The sequence below is a fragment of the Lynx canadensis genome, chromosome B1 (genome assembly GCF_007474595.2).
Source record: "Lynx canadensis isolate LIC74 chromosome B1, mLynCan4.pri.v2, whole genome shotgun sequence".
NCBI lineage: Eukaryota > Metazoa > Chordata > Mammalia > Carnivora > Felidae > Lynx > Lynx canadensis.
In genome coordinates this window covers 199,248,862-199,272,353 of record NC_044306.2, presented here as the reverse complement: position 1 = coordinate 199,272,353, position 23,492 = coordinate 199,248,862, and the positions used below count along the sequence as shown (strand labels likewise).

General features: G+C 47.1%; 1 protein-coding gene across 3 annotated transcripts in view; it reads right to left on the bottom strand.

The window, feature by feature from the left end:
* Window positions 1-23,492, bottom strand: part of SLC2A9 (solute carrier family 2 member 9) — a 256,488-nt gene that overhangs the window by 186,321 nt on the left and 46,675 nt on the right. For all 3 annotated transcript variants that reach the window (XM_030314204.1, XM_030314205.1, XM_030314203.1), the window contains one exon: window positions 1,964-2,124. In XM_030314204.1, the coding sequence (XP_030170064.1) occupies window positions 1,964-2,124 (161 nt within the window). The remainder of the gene's footprint in view (window positions 1-1,963; window positions 2,125-23,492) is intronic.

The following is a 23,492-nucleotide window of genomic DNA, read 5'->3' as shown; positions in this document are numbered from 1 at the left end:
GTGGGGCCACGGCACCCTGACCCCGGCTACAGTGTGGACTTCCCTGTACCGTCTGCCTGGGTTCAGAGCCTTCTTATGGGGCAGCCTTGGGGTGTCAGTGCCATGGCCAGATAAAAGGCAGGTATATGTCACAGGCCACAAATCCTGGGGCCGGGGCTGACTCCATCTAACTAGAATAGACAAGAGGACTGGCGTTAGAAACTGGCTTGGCCCAGGGGCTTAGCAACAGTGCCTCACGGACCCTGGCCATTGATGCCAATCCGGGGGCCAGCCAGTCACTGACCTGTGGTCAAACAGTCATGGACTTACAGAGCCACTGCCAGCATGCCCCTACTCAGATCTGCTCGGCATGATGGAAGGATCATGACGTGGTGGAGCTGGTTCCAACCTGAGCTCGAGCTCTGTGTAAGCTCTCAATCCATCCCCCATCCAAGATCCCAGAGAGTGGAGAAATGGAATGAGGGTGCATGTGGGAGTGCCCGGAACATTGGGGGACCACAGAAAATGGCAGCCCTCACTCCCCTCTGCCGTCGCCGTACTTCTCTGGAGTACGGAGTTCCCATTCGTTACCACCTGGAAGTGGCCTTGGGCACAAGGAAAGTATCAGCACCTCCCCTGCCTCACCGGATACCACAGACTTTCCTGAGCGCCACATGCGTGTTTTCAGGATGGCTTCCTGCACCAGCCTTGTGAAAGTCGGCTCCGAAATAGCATCAGTTCTAACTTACTCCTTGGAGCGGATGTGAGGCCAAGTGTAAAGGAAGGGGGGGGGGGCACCTTTTTAAGTAGGGTTTCTAGAGCCCTGAGGAGTGGAAAGATTTTCTGGGTCCTTTCCAATTCAGGTCAATGCAACATGGAGATGTGTTGAGCACTTACTATGTATGGGTAAGTATATGGGTGTCCGGATAATGAGGAGAAGGATGGTAAGTAAGTAATACGGTAAATAATAATAGCTTCTACTTACTGAGTTCCTGCTAATGTGCTATTCTGCCCCCATTCGTTTTCTCTAGTCCCTGTACCATTTCCTGCATCTTACAGAGGAGAAAATTGAGGTTCAAATACATCAAACGACTTGGCCAAAGGCACTAGAAAGTGGAACACTCATGAGTCAAGTTCAGACATGAATGCTGCAGATTCTACTTCTGCACTAACACCTCCGTATCTCCCGAGAAGTTACAAGCGAAGATACAGAGAAAACATTTGGGGAGGTTTCTTGATAAATCAATCTGATCTCAGAGAACTCTTCACAGGACAGAAATGAGCGAGGCACGAAGCTCAGGAGGTAAAGTGGATCTGACCCGAGAGGGCCCAGATGGGAAATCTCAACATGAACTGCTTGACACCTACCATCCTGTATTTGTAATATGAAAGATTTGAAATAACCTAAATGTCTATCCATAGGAGACTGGCTTAATAAGTTATCATTCAGACCCATAAGAAAACACTGTCTGAGCTCCCACGTTTTGAAAAGCAGATCTATATGGACATACGTGGAAGAGTCTCTAAGGCACTCTAAGGCTCTTCTCCACTTGCTCCGGCGGCCAGATCCATTTCCTCCCTTGCTGTCCTGCTCTGAGCCCTGGGACCCGGTCCTCCTGGACTGCCCCCAAAAGGCTCCTGGTGTTTCTGGCTTCTGCTTGGGTTTGACCAATGAGAGGCACTGACAGTGGGTTGGAGGGTGTGAGTAGAGAGAAGCCAGGGTATTTCCCCCCTACTCCCTCCCTGTTTGGACAATACAGTCGGATGCAGCCCAGTCCACACAGCCCTCCACAACTCGGCCCATTGTCCGTGGCTTCGCTTCTCCTTGGCCTCAGGTGCCCTATTTCCTCCCCTTCCTCTCCTGGCATTAAAATCTCTCCAGCTGGACTGTCTGAGCAGAGTTGTGTTGCCTTCTGGGATCCTGACTTTGATACATATTGTGAACATTACAGAGGGGATCCCCAAGCAGAGATGTCCCACTAACCTCCCAAGAACCTTTCCGATCAGCTTCACCAGTAACGTCCCCACGAGTCCACCAATGGCGAATATGGACACCGTCACAGACCAGAGCAGGGTCAGAGTGTCTTGGTCTATTGGATGTCCGTGCCTTCTTTCCCACGATTCATTGTAGAAGGACTTGATGTACTGAAAACAAACAACGACACGTGTTATTCCATTCTGCTGCTCGTTACAAACGAACACAGCTTTTACAGAGCATTTTGTGCACGCGAGGCACTTTGCTAAGTTCTGTTTGAGCTTTATTTCATTGAACCTTTCCAACAAATTGTGTGGAGGGGCCCTACTTTTAACCTCGTTTTGCAGATAGGGACACTGAAGCTCAGAGTGACAAAGTGACTTGCTCAGTAAGTGGCAAATCTGAAAGCCAAACTCAAATCTGACCCCAAACCTAGGGTAACTGATTATACCTGGGCTTCTCCCACTTTGGTGCACAGCAGAACCAACTGGGAAGTGTGTTAACAACACACATATCTGAGATAAGAGGAAATCTTTGCCTTTGAGGTAGACGAAGATACAGGATGCAAAAAAAAAACACCACAAAAGAAAAACAAAATGCTCATTTGGGTTTCGTCTAAATTAAAGTGTTTTATTCTTCAAAGGATACTTTGAAAAAAAAATGAAAAGGCAAGCCACAGGCTGAGATAACATATTTGCAACACATAAACTATAAAGGACTTATATCCACAACACACAGAGAACTCTAACAAGTCAATATGACAAACAACCCAATTAGTTGAGCAAAAGACTTGAACTGACTCAGAGAAGATTCAAATGACCAGTAAGTTAACGACATGATGCTCAATGTCATTAGTCAACAGGCAAATGCAAATTAAAACCCCAACAAGACGCTATTTTGCATTCTCTAGATCCCCATCATTGTCTTTTGTGATTTGGTGGGTTTCAGATGGTGACGGGGTGATTCTGATGTGCACCAAAGACTGGGGTCATGGCACTAAGCTCCTCAAGGAGTTCCATCCCCAAGATGTTCATAGCTATCCACTGACACCAGATACCAGAGAAAGCATCCGTCACTGCAGAATAAACACAGGTTCACGACACACAGACCACAGCGTGAATCCCAGCACAACAAAGTACTAATGATTTAAGCCAACAAAGTACTAATGATTTAAGCCAGCTGGACCTTGGCTCCCTCATCTACAAAATGGGAATGATGACACTGATGTCTCAGGGCTGTCGGGAGGGTCATGCAAGAGTATGGAGCAGTGCCCAGGGCTTGGGCAAAGCTCACACAATCCCCAGGAAGCTCAACTCTACCAGGTCTGGTAAAACCAAGTAGTGATCAGCAGTAGGCTCTCATGCACTGTGTTGAGATTAGACTACCATCTTGGAAAATAGTTTGGCATCATCTAGCAAAGTTGAAGATGCCCCTAACCTACAACCCAGCAAATCCATTTCTAAAAAGTTCCTCCAAAAAACTCTTTCCCACCTGCCCGAGGACATATCTACCCAAATGTCCACACAGCATTGCTTATAATAGCCCCAAACGGGAAACAACCGATGCCCACCAGCAGAATGGATAAACAAATCGTGGAAGAATCATCATATGAGACCCCACGGCCACAAACACGAACCAACTACAGCGACGTGCAAACACATACAGTTAAACCTCACAAAATACAACACTGAGCAAAATAAGCCAGAAACAAAACAGTACGTACAGTATGACACCATGTTTCTATCCAAAAATATACAAAATATAAACGTTTTGGGGGGAATTACATATAGATTATAAAATACAAAGGAAAACAAAGAAATAATTGTTGCAAATGTCCGGTCAGTGGTCGCTCCTGGGGGGGGGGGGGGGGGGGGGGGGAGATGATCTGGGAGGGGCATCTGGCAGGATCTTCTATTCTTAAATTTTTTTTTTTCAACGTTTATTTATTTTTGGGACAGAGAGAGACACAGCATGAACAGGGGAGGGGCAGAGAGAGAGGGAGACACAGAATCGGAAACAGGCTCCAGGCTCTGAGCCATCAGCCCAGAGCCTGACGCGGGGCTCGAATTCAAGGACCGCGAGATCGTGACCTGGCTGAAGTCGGACGCTTAACCGACTGCGCCACCCAGGCGCCCCAGGATCTTCTATTCTTAATCTTATTCTTAGCTGGGTGCTAGATTTATAATCATCCTCTAAACTCTGTGTGTGTATGTGTGTGTGTGTGTGCAATGCATACGTGTGCATCTTATATACTCTTTTTAAGCATAATGCATTCATTCCACCAATCTAAAACTTTTTTTTTTTTTAAGGTGGTAAAGTATTCCAGGCAGAGGGAAAAGCCAGGAGGGCATGGCAGAAGAAAGTCCATAGAACTGAAAAGAGGCCAGTGGGGGTGGAATGGGATGAGGAAGGGAAGGAAGGGCAGCCTGGAGTTGGAGGGGCAGGAAAGGGCAGGTCATACGGGATCTTAGAGGTCATGGTAATCAGTTTGCTTGTTGCCTAGACTTTGTGTGTGTGTGTGTGTGTGTGTGTGTGTTGGCCCGAGTGGAATGGGAAGCTATTGGAGGGTTTTAAGTGAGGGGAGGACATGGAGTGGTTTACATTTTCAGCGGACTGCTCTGGTTCAGAGTCGCGAAGGACCTAGAAGGAAGCTAGGGAGGAAGCTGGCCCTCTGTTGAGAGGCACAGCAACAGTCCCAAGATCTCGGTGGCCTGGACCCAGCAGTGAAGGTGGAGAGAAGGGGGTGGATCCGAGATATGTTTTGAGAGTAGGATGGACAAGACCAACTGGAGACTGGCCCCAGATCCTGGGAGGGAGGGTTCTAGACACGCCTAAGAGGAACGGAGAAGACTGCAAGGTTTCTGGCCTAGGCAAATGGGCTGATGGCAGGAGATGAGGGAAGCATCCTATCCCTATGTGGTATCTATTCTCTTCCCATGTGTATCTACACTCTTTCCGGTGTTACTGGTTGAATTGTGACATGCCCCCCGCCCCCCCGTTCATAAGTGGAAGCCCTAACCCCCAGGACCTCAGGATGTGAGGTATTTGGAGACAGGGTGTGGTAGGGTCCCCTCCCAAGGAAAGAAAAGAAAAAACCCTCAAGGCAGCCTGACTGTATGCCCACGTGACAACATCCCTCACGACCTTGTAACATGAGGCCACTTAATCAGACGACATGTTTGTGTATTACCATATATGGGAGACAAGGAAGTAAAAAATGTATAAGAAACTACACCACGTGGCGTTCAGGTCTTCGGTTCGAACCCAACGGAGCGGTGCCGGCACGAATGAAGTTGCTTCCTGGAAAGAAAAGCTTCGGTGCCCCGACTATCTATCTGAGCGAGAATCCTGCTACAAAGGGTCTTTACAGAGGGAATCTGGTTGAAATGAGGTTATTTGGGTGGGCCCGATCCAAAGTGACTGATGTCCTTATCAAAGGGGGAGACATGGACGCAGAGACAAGCGTGGAGGGAGAAGGACAGGCACACGCTGAAGACAGCCACCTGCAAGCCCAGAAGCCGACCCTAGAGCAGATCCTTCCCTCACAAGCCCTGGAAGGAACGGGGCTCCGCCCGCAGGGCTGTCACAGAATAACCCCCTGCTGGGTAAACCTCAGTTTCCGCCCCCTCCCTGAGAGGCTGCCTGGGGTACTTTGTTTTGGCGGCCCCAGCTGACCGCCACACTGCCTTATCTCCAAAATACTTGTCACCACTTAGACCGCTCAAGCCGATCCGCTCAAGCCGATCCGGGCCACCATCCCCTCCCCTCCTGGGGCCACCATAGCAGCCGCCCCGGCGACTCACCAAGGAGCCGCGTGCTGCCCGTGGCTGGACATCAACGCTGACCCCCGGTTACAGTGTACTTGGTGGCTGCCCAGCATCAGGAGCCCCCTTCTCCCCTCGGGGAGCTCCCTCCTCACAGCCCCGGCGGCACACACAGCCCAGACCTCCCCACGCGGCTTTACCACGCCAGGTGCCCGTCTCCCAGCATCCCCTGCAGCTAGCGAGCGCCATGTGACCCGGGCTCAGCCAATAGGAGGCCTGGACTCTGCAGGAGGCGGGGCGCTAAGCGGCGGGGCCAGAATTCCTTGCGCAGCAGTTTAGGGTTTGGGGTTTGGGGGCAGTGGGAGCCTGATGGCCGCGGTGTCCTGTGCCAGCCACGCGGTAGCTCACACTGGAGGCCGCTGGACGGGGGTGGCATTGGCCAGGCTGCAGAGCTTCGGGGCCGGCTCACCAGCCCTGCCACCAGCCCTGCGAGCTGCTCCCGATTTTGGCAACAACAGTTTTAGCTTCGATCAGACAAAATTATTGTTGCTTGCAACTGCTGAAACTCTCCCCAAACAAGTAAATTATCCCATTTCAGCCTCGCAACAGCCCTGGGGGCAGAAACGCTCATTTACAGACCAGGGAGCCCAGAGTTGCCAACTTGGCCAGGTGGCGAACAGGTGGATGGGGGGAGGTTGTGCAAGGCCCGCCTCACGTTGGAGCCCTAAAGGACAAGAGCACTATCCGGGCTCCCAACTTCACAGTCAAGGTGGCAATGTTAAGCAGCCAAGTACAATGGCACATTTATTGATTTAAAAGTATCTGGGGCACCTGAGTGACTCGGTTGAGCGTCTGACTTTGGCTCAGGTCATGATCTCATGGTTTGTGAGTTCAAGTGGACATTGGGCTCACTACTGTCAGCACAGAGCCCGCTTCAGATCCTCTGTCCCCCTCTCTTTCTGCCCCTGCCCTGCTCACTCTCTCTCAAAAATAAATAAACATTAAAAAAAATGTCAATTAAGCCTTTGTTATGGGCTACACACTCTGCCATGCCCCTAAGTACTAGGGTGACAACCAACAAGCACAGAGCATAGTGGGAGAAAGTGTGATAAACTGCTAAGCCAGGGGCTGGACAGGCCTCAGGAAGGCAGAGGTACCGAACTACCCCACCCCACCCCTGCCGCCTCCCCAGGGCAACAGCAAGACCCTCAGAGAAACCGGTGTAAGGAGTGAGTACCCAGGACTGCACGGGCACCTCTTGCCGCCCAATAAGCAGGACCCTTCCCCTCACCCCACGCAGAAGGTTATTCTTGGATGTGACCTTGGTCCCTAATGCGATCCAGCACTGACACTGATTCAAGCAACTATAGCCACCTTTCCAGGAGCCTTGCTAATGCCCACTCTAGAGACCCTCTTGGGGCGCCTGTGTGGCTCAGTCGGTTGGGCGTCTGACTTCGGCTCAGATCATGATCTCACGGTTTGTGGGTTTGAACCCCCTGTCAGGCTCTGTGCTGACAGCTCGGAACCTGGAGCCTGCTTCAGATTCTGTGTCTCGCTCTCTCTGCCCCTCCCCTGCCTATGCTCTGTCTCTCTCTGTCTCAAAAATAAATAAAACGTTAAAAAAAAATTTTTAGAGGGGCGCCTGGGTGGCGCAGTCGGTTAAGCGTCCGACTTCAGCCAGGTCACGATCTCGCGCTCCGTGAGTTCGAGCCCCGCGTCGGGCTCTGGGCTGATGGCTCGGAGCCTGGAGCCTGTTTCCGACTCTGTGTCTCCCTCTCTCTCTGCCCCTCCCCCGTTCATGCTCTGTCTCTCTCTGTCCCAAAAATAAATAAACGTTGAAAAAAAAAATTTAAAAAAAAAAAAAAAAAATTTTTAGAGAGCCACTTATCACCATGCCTACGGCAGCGACCAGTGTCCAAGAATTGATGTGCAGAAACTAGAAGGATGCTGCCGGGGAAGAAATCTTCTCTTCCTTTCTAGGCATTCAGGAGCCTGGTGAGAAAGGGGGCAGCTTTCATATCACTCATTCCTAGGTGTTGCTTTGGGCATCTCTACGGAGATTTTGTATCTCAGTTTGGGAGAGCTGGAGGATGGAAGGAACCTCTGCAGAGGGCTGGAGAAAGCTGAAAGACACAGCAAAGCCTGCGCCCCCCTGCAGAGACGCCTTCCTCAACCGTCCTGAAAGCTGGTTTCCAAGTGATGGCTGTAATGATTTAATGTTTGTCTTCTCCAGGAATGATTTCAGCAGAGGCCTAGATGAAAGGCAGCCTGAAGGCTTATGTGATAGTAGGAGCCAGCCGATGAGGGCTGTTCTGCTAACTCATTACACAAACATTCACTGAGTTTGAGATGTGTGGCCCTGACATGTGAACACCGACTGGTACTGCATAGTATAGAGCAGGCGCTTTAATAAGGGTTTGTGTTTTAAATTCAGTTTCTGCTGGGGCGCCTGGGTGGCTCAGTCGGTTGAGCATCTGACTTCAGCTCAGGTCATGATCTCACAGTTTGCGGGTTCGAGCCCCCCGTTGGGCTCTGTGCTGACAGATCACAGCCTGGAACCTGCTTTGAGTTCTTTGTCTCCCTCCCTCTCTGTCCCTCCCGCGCTCATGCACTACCTCTCAAAAATAAATAAACATTAAAACAATGTTTAAAATTCAGTTTCTGCTGTGTATCAATCACCATGTAATAATAAAAATAGGTCATAGATGCGACATACCATCCACTACCCCGAGAACTGGACACGTCTGAACTCATTCCATCGTCTTCACAACCCTACGAGGCAGGTACTGTTTGTAACTTCTCTTTGGGCTGATGAACCTTAGGATCAGAGCCATAGGGGCATTTCCCAAGTCACACCATTGGCATGTGGGAGGGTCGGGACTCACACCTAGGTAGTTGGACTCCGCAGCCCATCTCTTAACCAGTACTGTAGTCCAACTCAGTATAGAAAACACAAAGGTGATCCCATCAGTATCTCTGTTGCATATTGAAAGACTGGAGTTGGGGAGAAGAAGAGACAGAGAACGAATACTGATTGACTGCTCAGTATGCATTAGACATCTATATACCTCACTTTGTTTAACCCTTGGCAGCCATCCTGTGAAGTTTCATTAAGAGCAGAAAAAGGAGTTGAGAAATGCATCTGAAAGCCATAGAGAATCCAGTGGAATGGCAGAGCCCTTCCTCCTCCATGCTCCCAGCGTCTAGCCTTCCTCTTCCTGGGCACACCCACACTTCTCGGTGCCTTGCATCTGGATGCGGCCACATGGCTACTTCTCACCACAGGAGCATGAGCAGAAGTGACGTGTGTCACCTCGGCCAAGGTATTAAGAGTTTGTGTGCCTTCCCTTCACTCATTCCCTTTCCTTATTGTCCGATCATTCACAGACAGACCAGAAGAGACATAGACTCTGGTGGAGGCACCATTCCCGGAGCCTGGGAGCTGAAGGAGCCTGGGTCCCCGAATGATTTCATGTTGCAGAGTGTCTCTGCTCACCTGGCCTTTTAAGGTGGCATAAATGAGAAATAAACTTTCACTGTGTTAAGCCACTGAGATTTAGGGGTTCCTTGTTATAGCACCCAAAGACAATGAACCTGACACCAAAGCCCATGCCATCATGATTACTATGCCATGAGTCTTCAAGAAAGAGGGAAGATTTCAGCAGAGTCATAAAGGGTAGGTAGGAGATATGAGCCTTCTGCTACAGGATTCCTTTTATGTTTTGGGAAACTTGTAAGGCTCCATTTGAAAAGTGTATTCTGCAATAAAACGAGGGTTTAAAATTTTTTTTTAATGTTTATTTAATTTTTGAGGGAGAGAGAGAGACAGAGTGCGAGTGGGGGAGGGGCAGAGAGAGAGGGAGACACAGAATCGAAAGCAGGCTCCAGGCTCCGAGCTGTCAGCACAGAGCCCGACGCAGGGCTCCAACTCACAGACCATGACATCACGACCTGAGCCGAAGTCGGAAGCTCAGCAGACTGAGCCAGCCAGGTGCCCCTATGGGTTTTTTTTTTTTTAATGTGTGTTTTTGAGTGAGAGAGGGAGACAGTAAGAGTGCGAGGGGCAGAGAGAGTTGAGACACAGAATCCAAAGCAGGCTCCAGGCTCTGAGCTGTCAGCACAGAGCCCGACGCGGGGCTCGAACTCGCAAGCTGTGAGATCATGACATGAGTCAAAGTCGGACGCTCAACCGACTGAGCCGCCCAGGTGCCCCATGCAATAAAATGAGAGTTTCAAGATGACTGTGCTAGCTAATCTCTAGGCCTGATTTGGGCCATCTCATTCATGGATTCCACATTTCACCTTCCACTGGGTCCACTTACAAAGGGCCCAGGCTTGTCTTCTCTCGGGCTCTACACACCTGCTTCCTTACCAACAAGGGCCCGGGTTCCCAGCCTGTCTTCTGGATACAAGTACCGCAGCCCCCTGCCTTCAAGGAGCGTGCAGTCTAGTAGAGACAAAAGTAGAGTAAACACGCAGTTATAACACACAGTGGAGGTACGGTGATGGCGGGAAGCCGAGAAAGGCGATGCCACGCTCACCACGTCATGAGCAGGTGGGGATGGGCTTGGGTTGGACAGTTGTCAACAGAGGAAAGCGAGTCCTCGAAGGCCCAGAGAGTGGTCATCACTGGCCTTGACTGTCAGCCTGAGGAGCCCACGCATAATCGTGTGGGTGCTGGGGAGCCACGGTTAAAGGTAAGCCAAGAGTCTCAGGTTCAAGACTTGCTTCCACCACTGAGTCCTCCGTGATGTCCCACACGTGGCTTTGCCTCTAAGGGCAGGCTTCTAAGTGGTTAAGGGCCCTGGGATCCACTTTTTCAGCTGTGTGCTGGGCGATCTTGAATAAGTTACTTAACCTCTCTGTGCCTCGATTCCTCATCTGCTAGGTCCCTTCCCTCCTCAAAAGAGTTACTATGAGGATTTGACATGAGAACGAAAATAAAGCACAGAGCAGCGTCCTCAAGAAGCACACAATAAAAATCAGAAGTTGGGGTGGCCGCTGGTGGTGCGGATAACATTACTCCTGATCTGTAAAATAAAGGGCCTAGATGTGTTTATTTCTCAGGCCTATGAAGCCATGAATAACTCACCACTAACTCCCCAGCCGACAACTCAGAGGCCAAGCTTCTGGCCACAAATCGAAAGCACGCAATTCCCAGCCAGGAAGACAGGCCTAGAACACCTCCAAATGATGGCAGGAAATTGCCAGACAATGGGCGGCAAATTACCCTGTCGCCTGTTTTGCAATATTCATGTTCCTTACTGATTCACACGGAGCCTGTCATGAATTCATCTAAAAATATTCTCAGGGGTGCTATAAAAATGCACATAAATAGAGCACTTTTGTGGACGGGCCAGAGCACTCTGCATAGCTGAGCAGCTCATGCCCAGGTCACGCCCAAAACTCTTCCGGGATTTGCAAAGACAATTGACGCCACTGAAGACGCTGGCACCGTGAGTAAATCGGTATGAAAGTCCCTTACAAAGTGCCCACCGCCAAACCGGGCTCCTTGAAAGAAGGACCACTCGAGGACAGAATTCCTCAAGCCCAGCAGGGCCACCTGATGTCATCTAACAGAGGTAAGGCCTCCCGTGCAGAAGAAGTCAACATCGTTGGCTTGAGGCTTCCCTCCTCTGAGAGGCCTGCATGCAAGCTTGGCCCGAGGCTGGTGTTGGGGCGTGTGGATTTTGGGAGGGGGGCTCCCACCACTCCCAGATCTGATGAAAGCGACTCCCAAAGTCTACAGCATGCAGAGGATGGCTTATGCCGAACACCTGCTTTGTCTCTGGGAGTCAGGAGTCATGTACATGCCGAGCAGAGGGTGCCTTTGCGGCCAGTCCCTAATAAAAACTCTGAACTCAGGCTCTGATGAGGTCCCCTGGTGGACAACATGCCCCCTGTGTCGTCACACTCATTGCTGGCGGATTAAGTGATTTCACTGGGTGAGGACCCTGGACGCTTGCTCCTGGTTTCCTCTGGACTTTGCCCCGTGTGCCTTTTCCTTTTGATGATTTTGCTTCGAATCCCTTCACTGGAGTAAATCCCAGCCATGGGTGGAGAGTAGGGAGTCCTGACATTCAGAGTCCTGTGAGTCCTAGTGAACCATCAGACCTGGGGTGGTCCCGGGGACCCGAGACACCTCCCAGCCCTAAGGACAACACCCAGGTCCCTTTCTGACTTGGCTTGATGTTTAGGCTGCATGTTTGTGGTGGGGTTTTTCTCCCTGCTGTGTGATTATCCTGGAGGAGTCCAGCTCCCCGACGGGGTGGGAAAGAGGCCTCTGTACATACAGATGCGTGAATATGTTCTACCCCCTCAGCCGGCTTCCACAATGAAAGCTGAACCTAACGAAAGAAGATGTATTGACTGCGAGCAATAGTCAGGTAGGTAAGACCTTGAGAGCTTTCCGGGTTCTCCTGCCAACCACTTTTGCAATGCGAGGGGGGAAACTTTGAGTTTAATTATATAGGAAACGAAGAAGGAAAGTTTCACTTTCTCTCTGCCCCAGGCGAGAGCAGTGGAGTGTGTGTACTCGCAAATATCCTTCTTATTCAACAAAAATTACTCCTGAGCCTCTCTCCTGCTGCAGCACTCTTTCGAGAGATTGCGTGGCTGTGTTTCCGGAGGGGGGCGGGGGGCGGACAGTGTGCCTTCACACTGACATGTCTGTCATTTGCTCTGAAATAACACTTCCCACTCCTTTCTGTAGGTCTCCCGGGTGGCTGGAATAAAAATGATGAGCGTTTTCATTTCTGTGCAAATTGTTTCTGGCTCCTAAAAAATCAGTCTTGAGGCATGGGGGGCTTTCACAGGGCATCTGATCCATTCCAAGTTCAGGGTGATGGTTTTGAGCACCAGTTCTAGAATAATTTATTTACAGAAAAGGACTAAAAACCCTAGCCTGCAGAGGGGGCCACTGGAAGGATTAAATGAAGGCGTGTAGACCCTAGCATGATGTCCAGCACGTAGCAGACACTCAGTAAATCTCAGTGCCTCTCTCCTATGGGTCAGAAACAATGTTTCTCGTTTGATTTGTCAGGTTTGTTCACACCAGCCGACCCAACTCTGACACTCCCCCTCCCAAGTTTTCCCGACTGCCTGCCTCGCTGGGCTAACCTCACCTCTGTTCCCCCTGCCTGGCTGCGGAAAATAAGGCACCCACCCCTGTACACAGGGCTTCCCCGAGCCCTGATAGGGCCGTGCTCCCTTCTCCATTAGGTTCAACACAAGCATTTTTCCCAGAGCAACTTTGTGATATGGGAAAATTCTGAATCAAAGATGCAGGCTTCTCTGCTCCAGTAAGCTGGGGTCCCGAGAGGATGGAGAGCAGGCACAGGGGTCACCCTCTGTGTAGAACACACAAGACACCAACCTCCCTGGCTTGGACCTTGATTCAATCCAAGCCAGATGCCAAACCAAACAATGACTCCCAAGCCCCAATTTAAACAATGTAGCAGTGCCCTGCCCTAGAGAAAAACTGGAAACAATCTAAGAGACCCACATTAGGAAGATAGGACAGTCACGTGATGCCACAGCACACAGCTATTAGAGATCCTGGTGATGGGGCATTTTCAAGAACATGGAAAAATGCTTCCAATATAAGTATAAGCTAAAAAAAAAAAAAAGCAGGATATAAAACGGCAGAAATGGATGATTTTTGCAAAAAGCCTTAAAAATGGCCCCTGGGTGGGGCTGAGGTCGGGACTCTCTTCTTCAGGTACAGGCTACCACCCATGAGCTGAGCGGCCTTGGGCCAGCTCCTCAGTCTTTCTCTTCCAGGCTCCTTTATTTGTACAGCAGGATTATTATCTCCGCGCCTGCTACGTGGGCCGCTGTCCAAATGAGAACTACAGATGGTGATTCATAGCGGTCGTTTTATTATTAAATTATTAACATTTAAATGTGTGCTGTTTGCTTTTGCTAACAGAAACCTGTTTGGCTTATGTAACTACTGAGACAAAGTGAGGCCAACGAGAGAGAGACAGAGAGAAAGAACGGAAAGGAAAGACTTGGGATTTAAATACCAAAGGCAGTCCTGGTGCATGCTGAAATTAACCAGAGATAACCTGTCTCATCAAAATAATTGCCAGTTGCTTCTGCAATGACAAGATGCGCTGGTTTCTCCCTCAGTGCCAGCTGTCTCCTGCCAAGATGCCAAGCCGCTACGCCTCCCTGTCCGCCCGTACAGCACTGATGTCTTTGGTAGGATCCACGCTCCCCGTGCCCGACCCGGTTGCCTGAGACCAGGCCCGGGGCTGCACAAAGGTGCCCCGCCAGGCGCCTCTGCTCCCCTAAGAGTGCCGGGGCCCTCGGAGCAGTCACTAAAACTGCAGCGTGGGGTGGGGTTAATTAAAAGAACCAGAAGTCGCTTCCGGGTTCTCTGTCTGCTGGTCCGTTGGAATCTTTCCTTTGAGCAGCATCTAACATCTGCAGCTAACTGGGGTGGATCTGCTCTTGTAGACAGAGATGGTTTTATCCTTTACCAGTGCTTGTTTACCTGCCCTCAGGGGAGGATCGGGAGAGGAAAACGATGAAATGGACCATTTCTGCTGGGAACTTGTGGGGGGTCAAATTAATGTTCTGCTGAAGCCCCGGGGTTAAATACAGTAGCCAATCCCCGCCCCCCCCACCCCCTATCCACAGGGGATCCATTCCAGGGCCCCCGCTGGGTGCCTGAAACCTCAGATAATGCTGAACCCTACATATACTATGTTTTTTCCTATATCTACATGCCTATGATGAAGTTTAATTTATGAATTAGGCTCAGTAAACGATTAACGGTAACGAAGTAGAACAACTATAACAATACATGGGACTAAGCATCATGTGAATGTGGCCCCGCGCTCTCTCCTAATGTCTTATGGTACTGTACTCACCTTTCTTTTTCTTGTGAGGATGTGAGATGATAAAATGCCCGGGTGGGGACACGAAGTGGGGTGAGGACAGAGTCGCTATGATGCAGCGTGAGGCGACTACGGACTCGGACGATGGGTCAGGAGGAGAGTCCTCTGTTGCAGACGACAGCTGACTGAGGGCCACTGACACCACAGATAAGGGGAGGGGGTGCTGCTGTACTGACACCGGGGGGGCAAACTCTGTCTCCCATCCCAAGAGAAGACCAAACATCGCCAACTCAGAAATCAATGGAACGGTGACTAATTCAGTATAAAAGCTGGTGTGAGAGTGGGGTAATAAGTGAGAGCCCCAAGTTCTCTTTTTCATTCTTTCTTGTTCACTAATTCATTTAACAGACGTTTTTGAGTACTTTTATGTTGAGAACATACCTTCGTATGCCATACATCCCACATATGCCGTTGGATAATTAAGAATCTGGCTGGCCTTTGTCCCCATGCTTGGGAAATAGCCTCTAAACCCTTGGGATGTCCTGAGTGACAAGACTGTCTTTGTTATTCGTGGCAGGCCTCTCAGCCCCCACCTGATAATTTATGCAAATGAGATAACTGGAGTGAGAGGCTGGCCAACCAAGTGATGAGAGGGGTGGGACGTCATGCCAGGTGGTATCAGCCCCGCCTCCAAGAAGGGAAGGGGGCCTGGGGATTGACTCAATCATGCCTCTGTAATGAAACCCCAGTAATAACTCTGGACACAGAGGCTTGGGTGAGCATGCCTGGTGGACAGTACTCTGTGTATGTTGTTACACACCCATGTACTGGGAGGGTAATGCGTCTGGACTCCGTAGAGAGAACACTGGAAGCTTAGTGTGTCAAAGCCCCAGACCTCACCCGATGTGTCTCTTCTTTTGAGAATCCCCATCCCCTGGCCAGGTCAGCACAGAGCCCAATATGGGCCTCAAACTTACGAACCGTGACATCACGACCTGAGCCCAAATCAAGAGTTGGACACTTCGCCAACTGAGCTACCCGGGCGCCCCAACCCCTGTCTGCTTTCTAGTTTCCGTTGTCACTCATGGTACCCACCCAACACGCTCACTTGCTCAACGTTGGCTCTTCTCAGTGACTCTCCTTAATGTCCGCCCCAGTGGTCATCCTGCTCGTCCACTCTCTCCGGCCCCTTGCACGTGCCTGTGGGCGCATCCTGCTGACCCATCCCTCCTCACCAGATGCTCCTCCAGTGGAGGCACACCTGGGCCCCATCCCCATTGGTGCCATCCTCAGTTTTGTGGGGCCCCTTGGGACTGGAGCCCAGGCTCTATATTGTCCACTGAGGCTCAAACCTTGCATTTCTTTAGAATACTGCTTCCAGAATCTTCCGTAGGCTCTCCGAACAACACCCATGAGCAAGAGGAGTTCTGACTCATGCTCTGGGCCGATACATCAGCTCACCCGACACATCAGCCCTGTCTGCCCAGAAAGGTGGGTGCCTTCCCAGATAACAACCCCAGGAACCCAGAAATCCCCATCCTGCCTCTGATACTTCCATGCAACCCTCAGTGGGTTCTCAGGTGGGAGCCAAACATTGCAGGCCCTTGGGCAATATGGGGAAATCTCCCACCACAATTCCGGCCACCATGGACCATTGTAGCTGTACTCATGGAGCAGATCGCAGGCAAGCAGCATTCTCCTACTAAAGGTCAAGGCTTAGAATGGCACAAATCTGAGGCCATTTGCCAGGTTTCAGACTGGCATCTCGAGCCAGCAGCATGCATGACTGCTTAAAAATTTCAGGCATCATGTTACATGTGATTGGTATGTAAATTAGCCTTGGATTCTGCATAGCTTTTACAAAGGCATCAGAATGCTTTAGAGAGGTAGGTATGTCGATGATACAGGTAAGCAGTTGGCAGGTAGGTAGGTAGGTAGGTAGGTAGGTAGGTAGAGAGATAAGTGGAAGAGAGGTAAGATAGATGGGACACAGGTAGACAGATGCGTAAAGAGAATTAGGTAGATGGATGGATGGATAGATAGATGTGTGAATGTGGTAGAACTAGAATTTTTACATAGGGCAGATGGGAATTTGCTTGAGGGTGAGGAGGTCTAGCAGACTTGCCTTGGAAGTGCATTTGCACATAAAGAACTTTTTAAAAAAATCTTAAATGTATACATTTACTCATTACACATCAAACATTCATTATAAAGGTTTATTGTGTGCCACACCCTTTTCTAGGTGCTGGCATTACAAAAGCAAGACAATTGTGAACACTATGTCTACAGGGGGCTTAGATTCTAAAGTAAAAGGAAGAGTAGACAAGAAGCAAATAAATATATAACACCTCAAGTTGGTTAAATACTACAAAGAGAGATAAGTTAAGGCAGGGGCTAGAGAGTAATGGAGAGATGCTGTTATGGATGGGCTGGTTGAGAAGAAATCTCTGAGAAGAGGACGTTTCAACAGAGGCCAGAAGTAATCAAAGGAGACAGCATAGGAATATCTGGGAAAGAGCATTCCACTAAAGGGAACAGCAAGTGCAAAGGTCCTGGGGTACCAAGTGCATGTGTGTTTGAGGATCAGCAGGTGGGGAGGGGGTCATGGGGATGCAAAGAGGCAGTGAGGGGAACATGCCAGAAATAAGAGCAGAGTGGTCACTAGGCACCAGACCCCGGGCATAGGCCACAGCAATCGGGGTTGATTTCTAGGTGTGTTGGGTGGCTGTGGAAAGTTTGAAGCTGAAGCACAGTATGATCTGCTTCAATTTTTAAAGGATCCCTTGGGCTTTGGGGCTGAGAATACATTGTAGAAGCTACAGTGGAAATAGGAAAACCAGTTAGAAGACCCTGCAGTGGGCCAGGCTGGACTTCCTTGAAGGGTAGATGTTGGGGTATGATGGTGATCAATGCACCACCACAGCACAGAAACTCTGAAGCTTCAGTGGCTAAGGATAGTAAAGACTTCTTTCTACCTCATGCTAGCTCATGCCTAGTGCCTGCCAGACCATTCTCTGACGTCTAGTACCTATGCCATCTGGGGGAAGAAAAAACTGAGGAAACTTCTAGATTCCTCACTTCAAGGCTAAGCCTCAAGTGGCTTATATTCACTTCTGCTCAGATCCCATTGTCCACAGTTGGCCAAGGACCTATCATGGATGCACAAGGCATGTGGGTGTTCTCTTCCAAATGGGGCATAAGTAGTCAGATGGGAGACCAATGGGAACTTAGGGAGTGGAGGTTAAAGGGCCGCCCACCCCACCCCAGGAATTAGGATACATTAACCTCCCTGGGCCTCAGTTTCCTCATCCATGAAATGGGGTTAGTATACACAAAAATAAACTCAAAATGGATGAAAGACCTAAATGTAAGACAGGAAACCATCAAAATCCAAGAGAAGAAAACAGGTAGCAACCTCTTTGACGTTGGCCGCAGCAACCTTCTTACCAGACATGTCTCCAGAGGCAAGGGAAACAAAAGCAAAAATGAACTATTGGGACCTCATCAAGATTAAAAGCTTCTGCACAGTGAAGGAAACAATCAACAAAACTAAAAGGCAACTGACAGAATGGGAGAAGATATTTGCAAATGACACATCAGATAAAGGGTTAGTATCCAAAATCTAGAAAGAACTTATGAAACTCAACACCCTAAAAACAAATTATCCAGTGAAGAAATGGGCAAAAAACATGAACAGACACTTTTCCAAAGAAGAAACCCAGATGGCTAATAGACACATGAAAAGATGCTCAATGTCACTCATCATCAGAGAAATACAAATCAAAACCATGATGAGATATCACCTCACACCTGTAAGAATGCCCAAAATTAACAACTCCAGAAACAACAGATGTTGGCAAGGATGCTATGTTTGTGGGAATGCACACTGGTGCAGCTACTCCGGGAAATAGTATGGAGGTTCCTCAAAAACTTAAAAATAGAATTATCCTATGACCCAGCAATCGCACAATTAGATATTTATCCAAAGGATACAAAAATGCCAATTCGAAGGGACACATGCACCCCAGTGTTTATAGCAGCCAAATTATGGAAAGAGCCCAAATGTCCATTGACTGATGAATGGATAAAGAAGATTTGGTACATACATAGAATGGAATACTACTCAGTGATGAAAAAGAATGAAAGCTTGCCATTTGCAACAACGTTGATGGAACTAGAGTGTATTATGCTCAGCAAAATAAGTCAGAGAAAGACAAATATCATGTGGTTTCACTCACGTGGAATTTAAGAGTCAAACAGATGAACATAGGAGAAGGGAAGGAAAAATAAAATAAAAACAGAGAGAGGCACACCATAAGAGACTTAATACAGAGGAAAAGAGACTTAAATATAGAGAAAAAAACAGAACAGAGTATCCAAGAACTGTGGGAAAACTACAAAATCTGTAATATACATGCAGTGGGAACACCTGGAAGGAGAAAACACAGAGGTAGGAACAAAGGAAATATTTGAGGCAATAATGACTGAGAATTTCCTCAAATTAGCATCAGATACTAAAATGCAGATCCAGAAAGCTCAGAAAACACCAAAACGTATAAATTCTAAAACAAACAAACAAACAAACACTACACCTAGGCATATCATATTCAAACTTCAGAAAATCAAAGATTAAAAAAAAATCTCTTGAAAGAAGCCAGATGAAAACAATCTTACAGAGGAGGAAAGATAAAATTTACACCAAATTCTCCTCAGAAACCATGCCAGAAGAGAATGAAGTGAAATACTCAAAATACTGAGAGAGAAAAAAAACCCACCAACCTAGAATTCCATACCCTGCAAAATTATCCTTCAAGAGTGAATGAAAGGTAAGGGTGCCTGGGTGGCTCAGTCAGTTAAGCCTCCGACTTTGGTTCAGGTCATGATCCCACAGTCTGTGGGTTTGAGCCCCACATCAGGCTCTGTGCTGACAGCTCAGAGCCCAGAGCCTGCTTCAGATTCTGTGTCTCCCTCTCTCTCTGCCCTTCCCCTGCTCACATTCTCTTTCTCTCTCTCTCTAAAATAAATAAACATTAAAAAATTTTTCCAAACTATGAATGAAAAGTAAAGACTTTTTCAGACAAACATTGAGTGAATTTGTTGCCAGTAGATCTGTGCTGGAAGCCGAGCTACCCAGCCTGAGTGGCAGGACCGGGCTGTGGACGGATTGGTGACTGCAGGGAGGCCTGCCGACAGTGAAGCTTCTCGTACTCCCGCTTTTAGGTAATTTGGCCTTATTAAAGTACCTGGGGTATTGTCTGTTGGGGAATTGCCCTCTGCAGCCCCCCTGGGAAAAGAACCATTAGGGGAAAAAAATAAGGTTCCACAAGAAATTGTGTGGCCTTATGTTTAGCCCTTGCCATCCCCTATGGAGACTCCTCTACTTACAGGAAGGATAGCCTCATCCCTTTGCCAGCAAAGAGGGCCTGTAAAGAAGAGACATATGGCTTTGAAAGCCCCACTCCGGCAACTAAGGAGTGTATCTCTGGGCACAGGTGACTTCAACCCCTAGGCCCACCTGGCCTCCGGAGGCATTCCAGATGATGACTGAACCTAGTTGGTTAAGGTACAGAACGGTTCACTAGTTTCTAGGCGCATTGTCTCTCTGAGAATGTATGAGGCATGGGTTTCTAAGGCTTTTTCAGCCCCTTTCTGGCACCTCGGAGCGAAGCAAACACATTGTTCTTCTGGCCTCATGTGGTTAGGAGGTCATGCCCCTGTAACTGTTCCACTTGAGGTGTTGAGAAACGGAGGGCCTTTCACGAGAACAGCAAAGCAAATGCTTTGTAGATTATAGATAAACGCAGATGCATAATGGAATAATGTAAGAGATTAATCTGTGATATTACAAAGGGTATGCGGGAAAGTTAGGGGAAAATCATCATGTTATTTCTTAAAGGTTGTCTATACATAGGAACATTTTCAAAATTAGGTAACGTTAGAAAAACATAGATGACGTATGTTACAAGGAAATCACTAGCAAATATGATGTCACGTTTGCTACAATAAATCGGCCAGTTCAACACACTGCTGTTGTCTGTGTCCATTTTATTTTAGTTTTAGTTTTTTATTTTAGTTTTGTTTTATTTTCACCGACGCTTTTCTTCCTTTGGGAACCCCTGGACCTGCTGGAGCTGGTCTCCGGCAGATCTGCCTTGCAAGAAACGTTAAAAGAAATTCTTCGAAGGAACCAAATATAGGTCAGAAACTCAGCCTTCCATAAAAAGAAGAACACAGGAGAATGAATAAGTAAAGGTAAAAATGAAAACTTTTTTTCTTATTCTTAATTAATCTAACAGACTATTATCTGTTAATATTATCTATTGATTATTATCTATTAATAATCAATAGGTTATTATTTTGTTCAGAATATTCGTGAAATACTGAGGTATAAATCTCACAATTAATTTTATTCAAAATAATAATGATAGTAATGTATTCGATTATCTATATAATATGCTTATGTCTAAGTGGGTGGGAGGGAGGAATTAGAAATATTTTGTTATTTTGAAGAACTAACATTACCAGTGAAGTAAAGTAGTATTATTTGTAAGTAGACTTGGATTAGTTGAAAATGCATATTATAAACTCTTCAGCAACCACTAAAGAAAGTTAAAAAAAAAAGGGGGGGGGATTGATATGCTAGGAAAAGAGAGAAAATGGAATCATACAAAATGCTCAGTTAAAACCACAAAAGGCAGAAGTATGGGACAAAGAACAAAAATAGGGACAAAGAACAAGGGTGACAAATAGAAAAAGGAACAGATACAGTGTAGATATTAATTGAACTGTATCAGTAATCACCTTAAATGTCAATGGTACAAAATATGGCAATTAAAAGACAGAGATTGTCAGACTGGGTCAAGAGAACAAACTGTCTGTTAATTGCTATATGTTGTCTATAAGAAACCCACTTAAAATATAAAGACACATGGGGCACCTGGGTGGCCCAGCCAGTTACCATCTGACTCTTGATTTTGGCTCAGGTCATGATCTTACATTTTGTGAGGTTGAGCCCCACATGAGGCTCTGCACAGAGCCTGCTTGGGATCCTTTGTCTCCCTCTCTCTCTGCCCCTCCCCTACTCTCTCTCTCTCTCTCTCTCTGTCAAAAATAAATAAAGTTTTTTTTACAAAAATATAAAGACACATATAGATTTTAAAAAGTACAGGGATCAGGGTGCCTGGGTGGCTCAGTCAGTTAAGCCTTTGACTTTGGCTCAGGTCATGATCTCATGGTTTACAGGTTTGAGCCCCGCATCAGGCTCTGTGCTGACAGCTCAGAGCCTGGAGCCTGCTTCGGATTCTGTGTCTCCCTCTCTCTCTGCCCCTCCCCCCTCACGCTCTGTCTCTCTCTCCTTCAAAAATAAATAAACATCAAAAAAAATTTTTTTAAGTACAGGGATGGACAAAGATATACCATGCTGACATGAATCAAAGGAAAGCAGTAAAAACGATATTAATTTCAGACAAGGGATACTTTGGCAAGAAGAGTTAACAGGGAAAAAAGGGGGAGTTACATACGGTTAAAGGGACCAATACTGCAAGAAAATATAACAAGCCTTAATGTGTATGTGCCTAACAACAGAGCATGAGAATACATAAGGCAAATGCTGATAGAACTGTAAGGAAAAATAGATGACCCACTATTAAAGTCAGAGATTGAAACACCCCTCTGTCAGAAATGGACAGACGCAACAGGCCAAAATTCAGTGAGGACATAGCTGAACTCAACAACACCATCAACCAACTGGATACAGTGGATGTCTACAGACTATTTCATCCAACAGTAGAATATACAGTCTTCTCAGGCTCACATGGACATTCAGCAAGATAGACCACATTCTGGGCCATAAAACACACCTTATCAAATTTAAGAGAATCTAATCATACAGTGTCTGGTCTCAGACCATAATGGAATTAAACTAGAAATCAATAACAGAATATGCTGGAAAAATCCCCCAAACACTTGAAGATTGCACAACACCCTTCTTAATAACACATGGATCAAAGAAGAAATCACAAGAGAAATTTTAAAATAACTTGATCTAAATGAAAATGAAAATACAACTCATCAAAATTTGTGGGTTGCGTCAAAAGCAGTGCTTAGGAGAAAATTTATAGCATTGAATGAATATATTAGAAAAGATGGGAGATTTAAAATCAATAAGTTTCCATTATAGGAGACTAGAAAAAGAAAAGCAGATTAAATCCAAAGTAAGCATCATACTGGAAGTCCTAGCTAATGCAATAAGACAACAAGAGGAAATAAAAGATACACGTATTGAAAAAGAAGAAATAAAACTGTCTATTTCACAGATGACATGGTCATCTGTGTAGAAAATTTGAAAAAATTGACCAAAAAAAATCTGGAACTAAGAAGTGATTGATTATAGCACAGTTGCAAGATAACAAGATCAATATATGAAAGCCAATTGCTTTCCTATATACCAGCAATGAAAAAAAATGCAATTTTAAATTTAAAATATTACCATTTACATTAGTATTAAAGAAAATGAAATACTTAGGTATAAATCTCACAAGTTATATAACAGCTATATCAAAAATAAAGACTCTGATGAAAGATATCAAATAGGAACTAATTAAATGGGGAGATATCCCATGTTCATGGATAGGGAGACTCAATATTGTCAAGATGTTCGTTCCTCCTGACTTCATCTATAGATGCAATACCATCCCAGTCAAAATCTCAGCAAGTTATTTTGTGGAAATCTACAAACTAATTTCTAAAGTTTATATGGGGAAACAAAAGACCCAGAATAATCAACTCCTAACACTGAAGGAGAACACAGTTGGAGGACTGACACTATCTCACTTTGACTTATGATAAAGCTACAATAATCAAGACAGCATGGTATTTGTGAAAAAACAGACAAATAGATCAATAGAATAGAACAGAGAACCCAGAAAC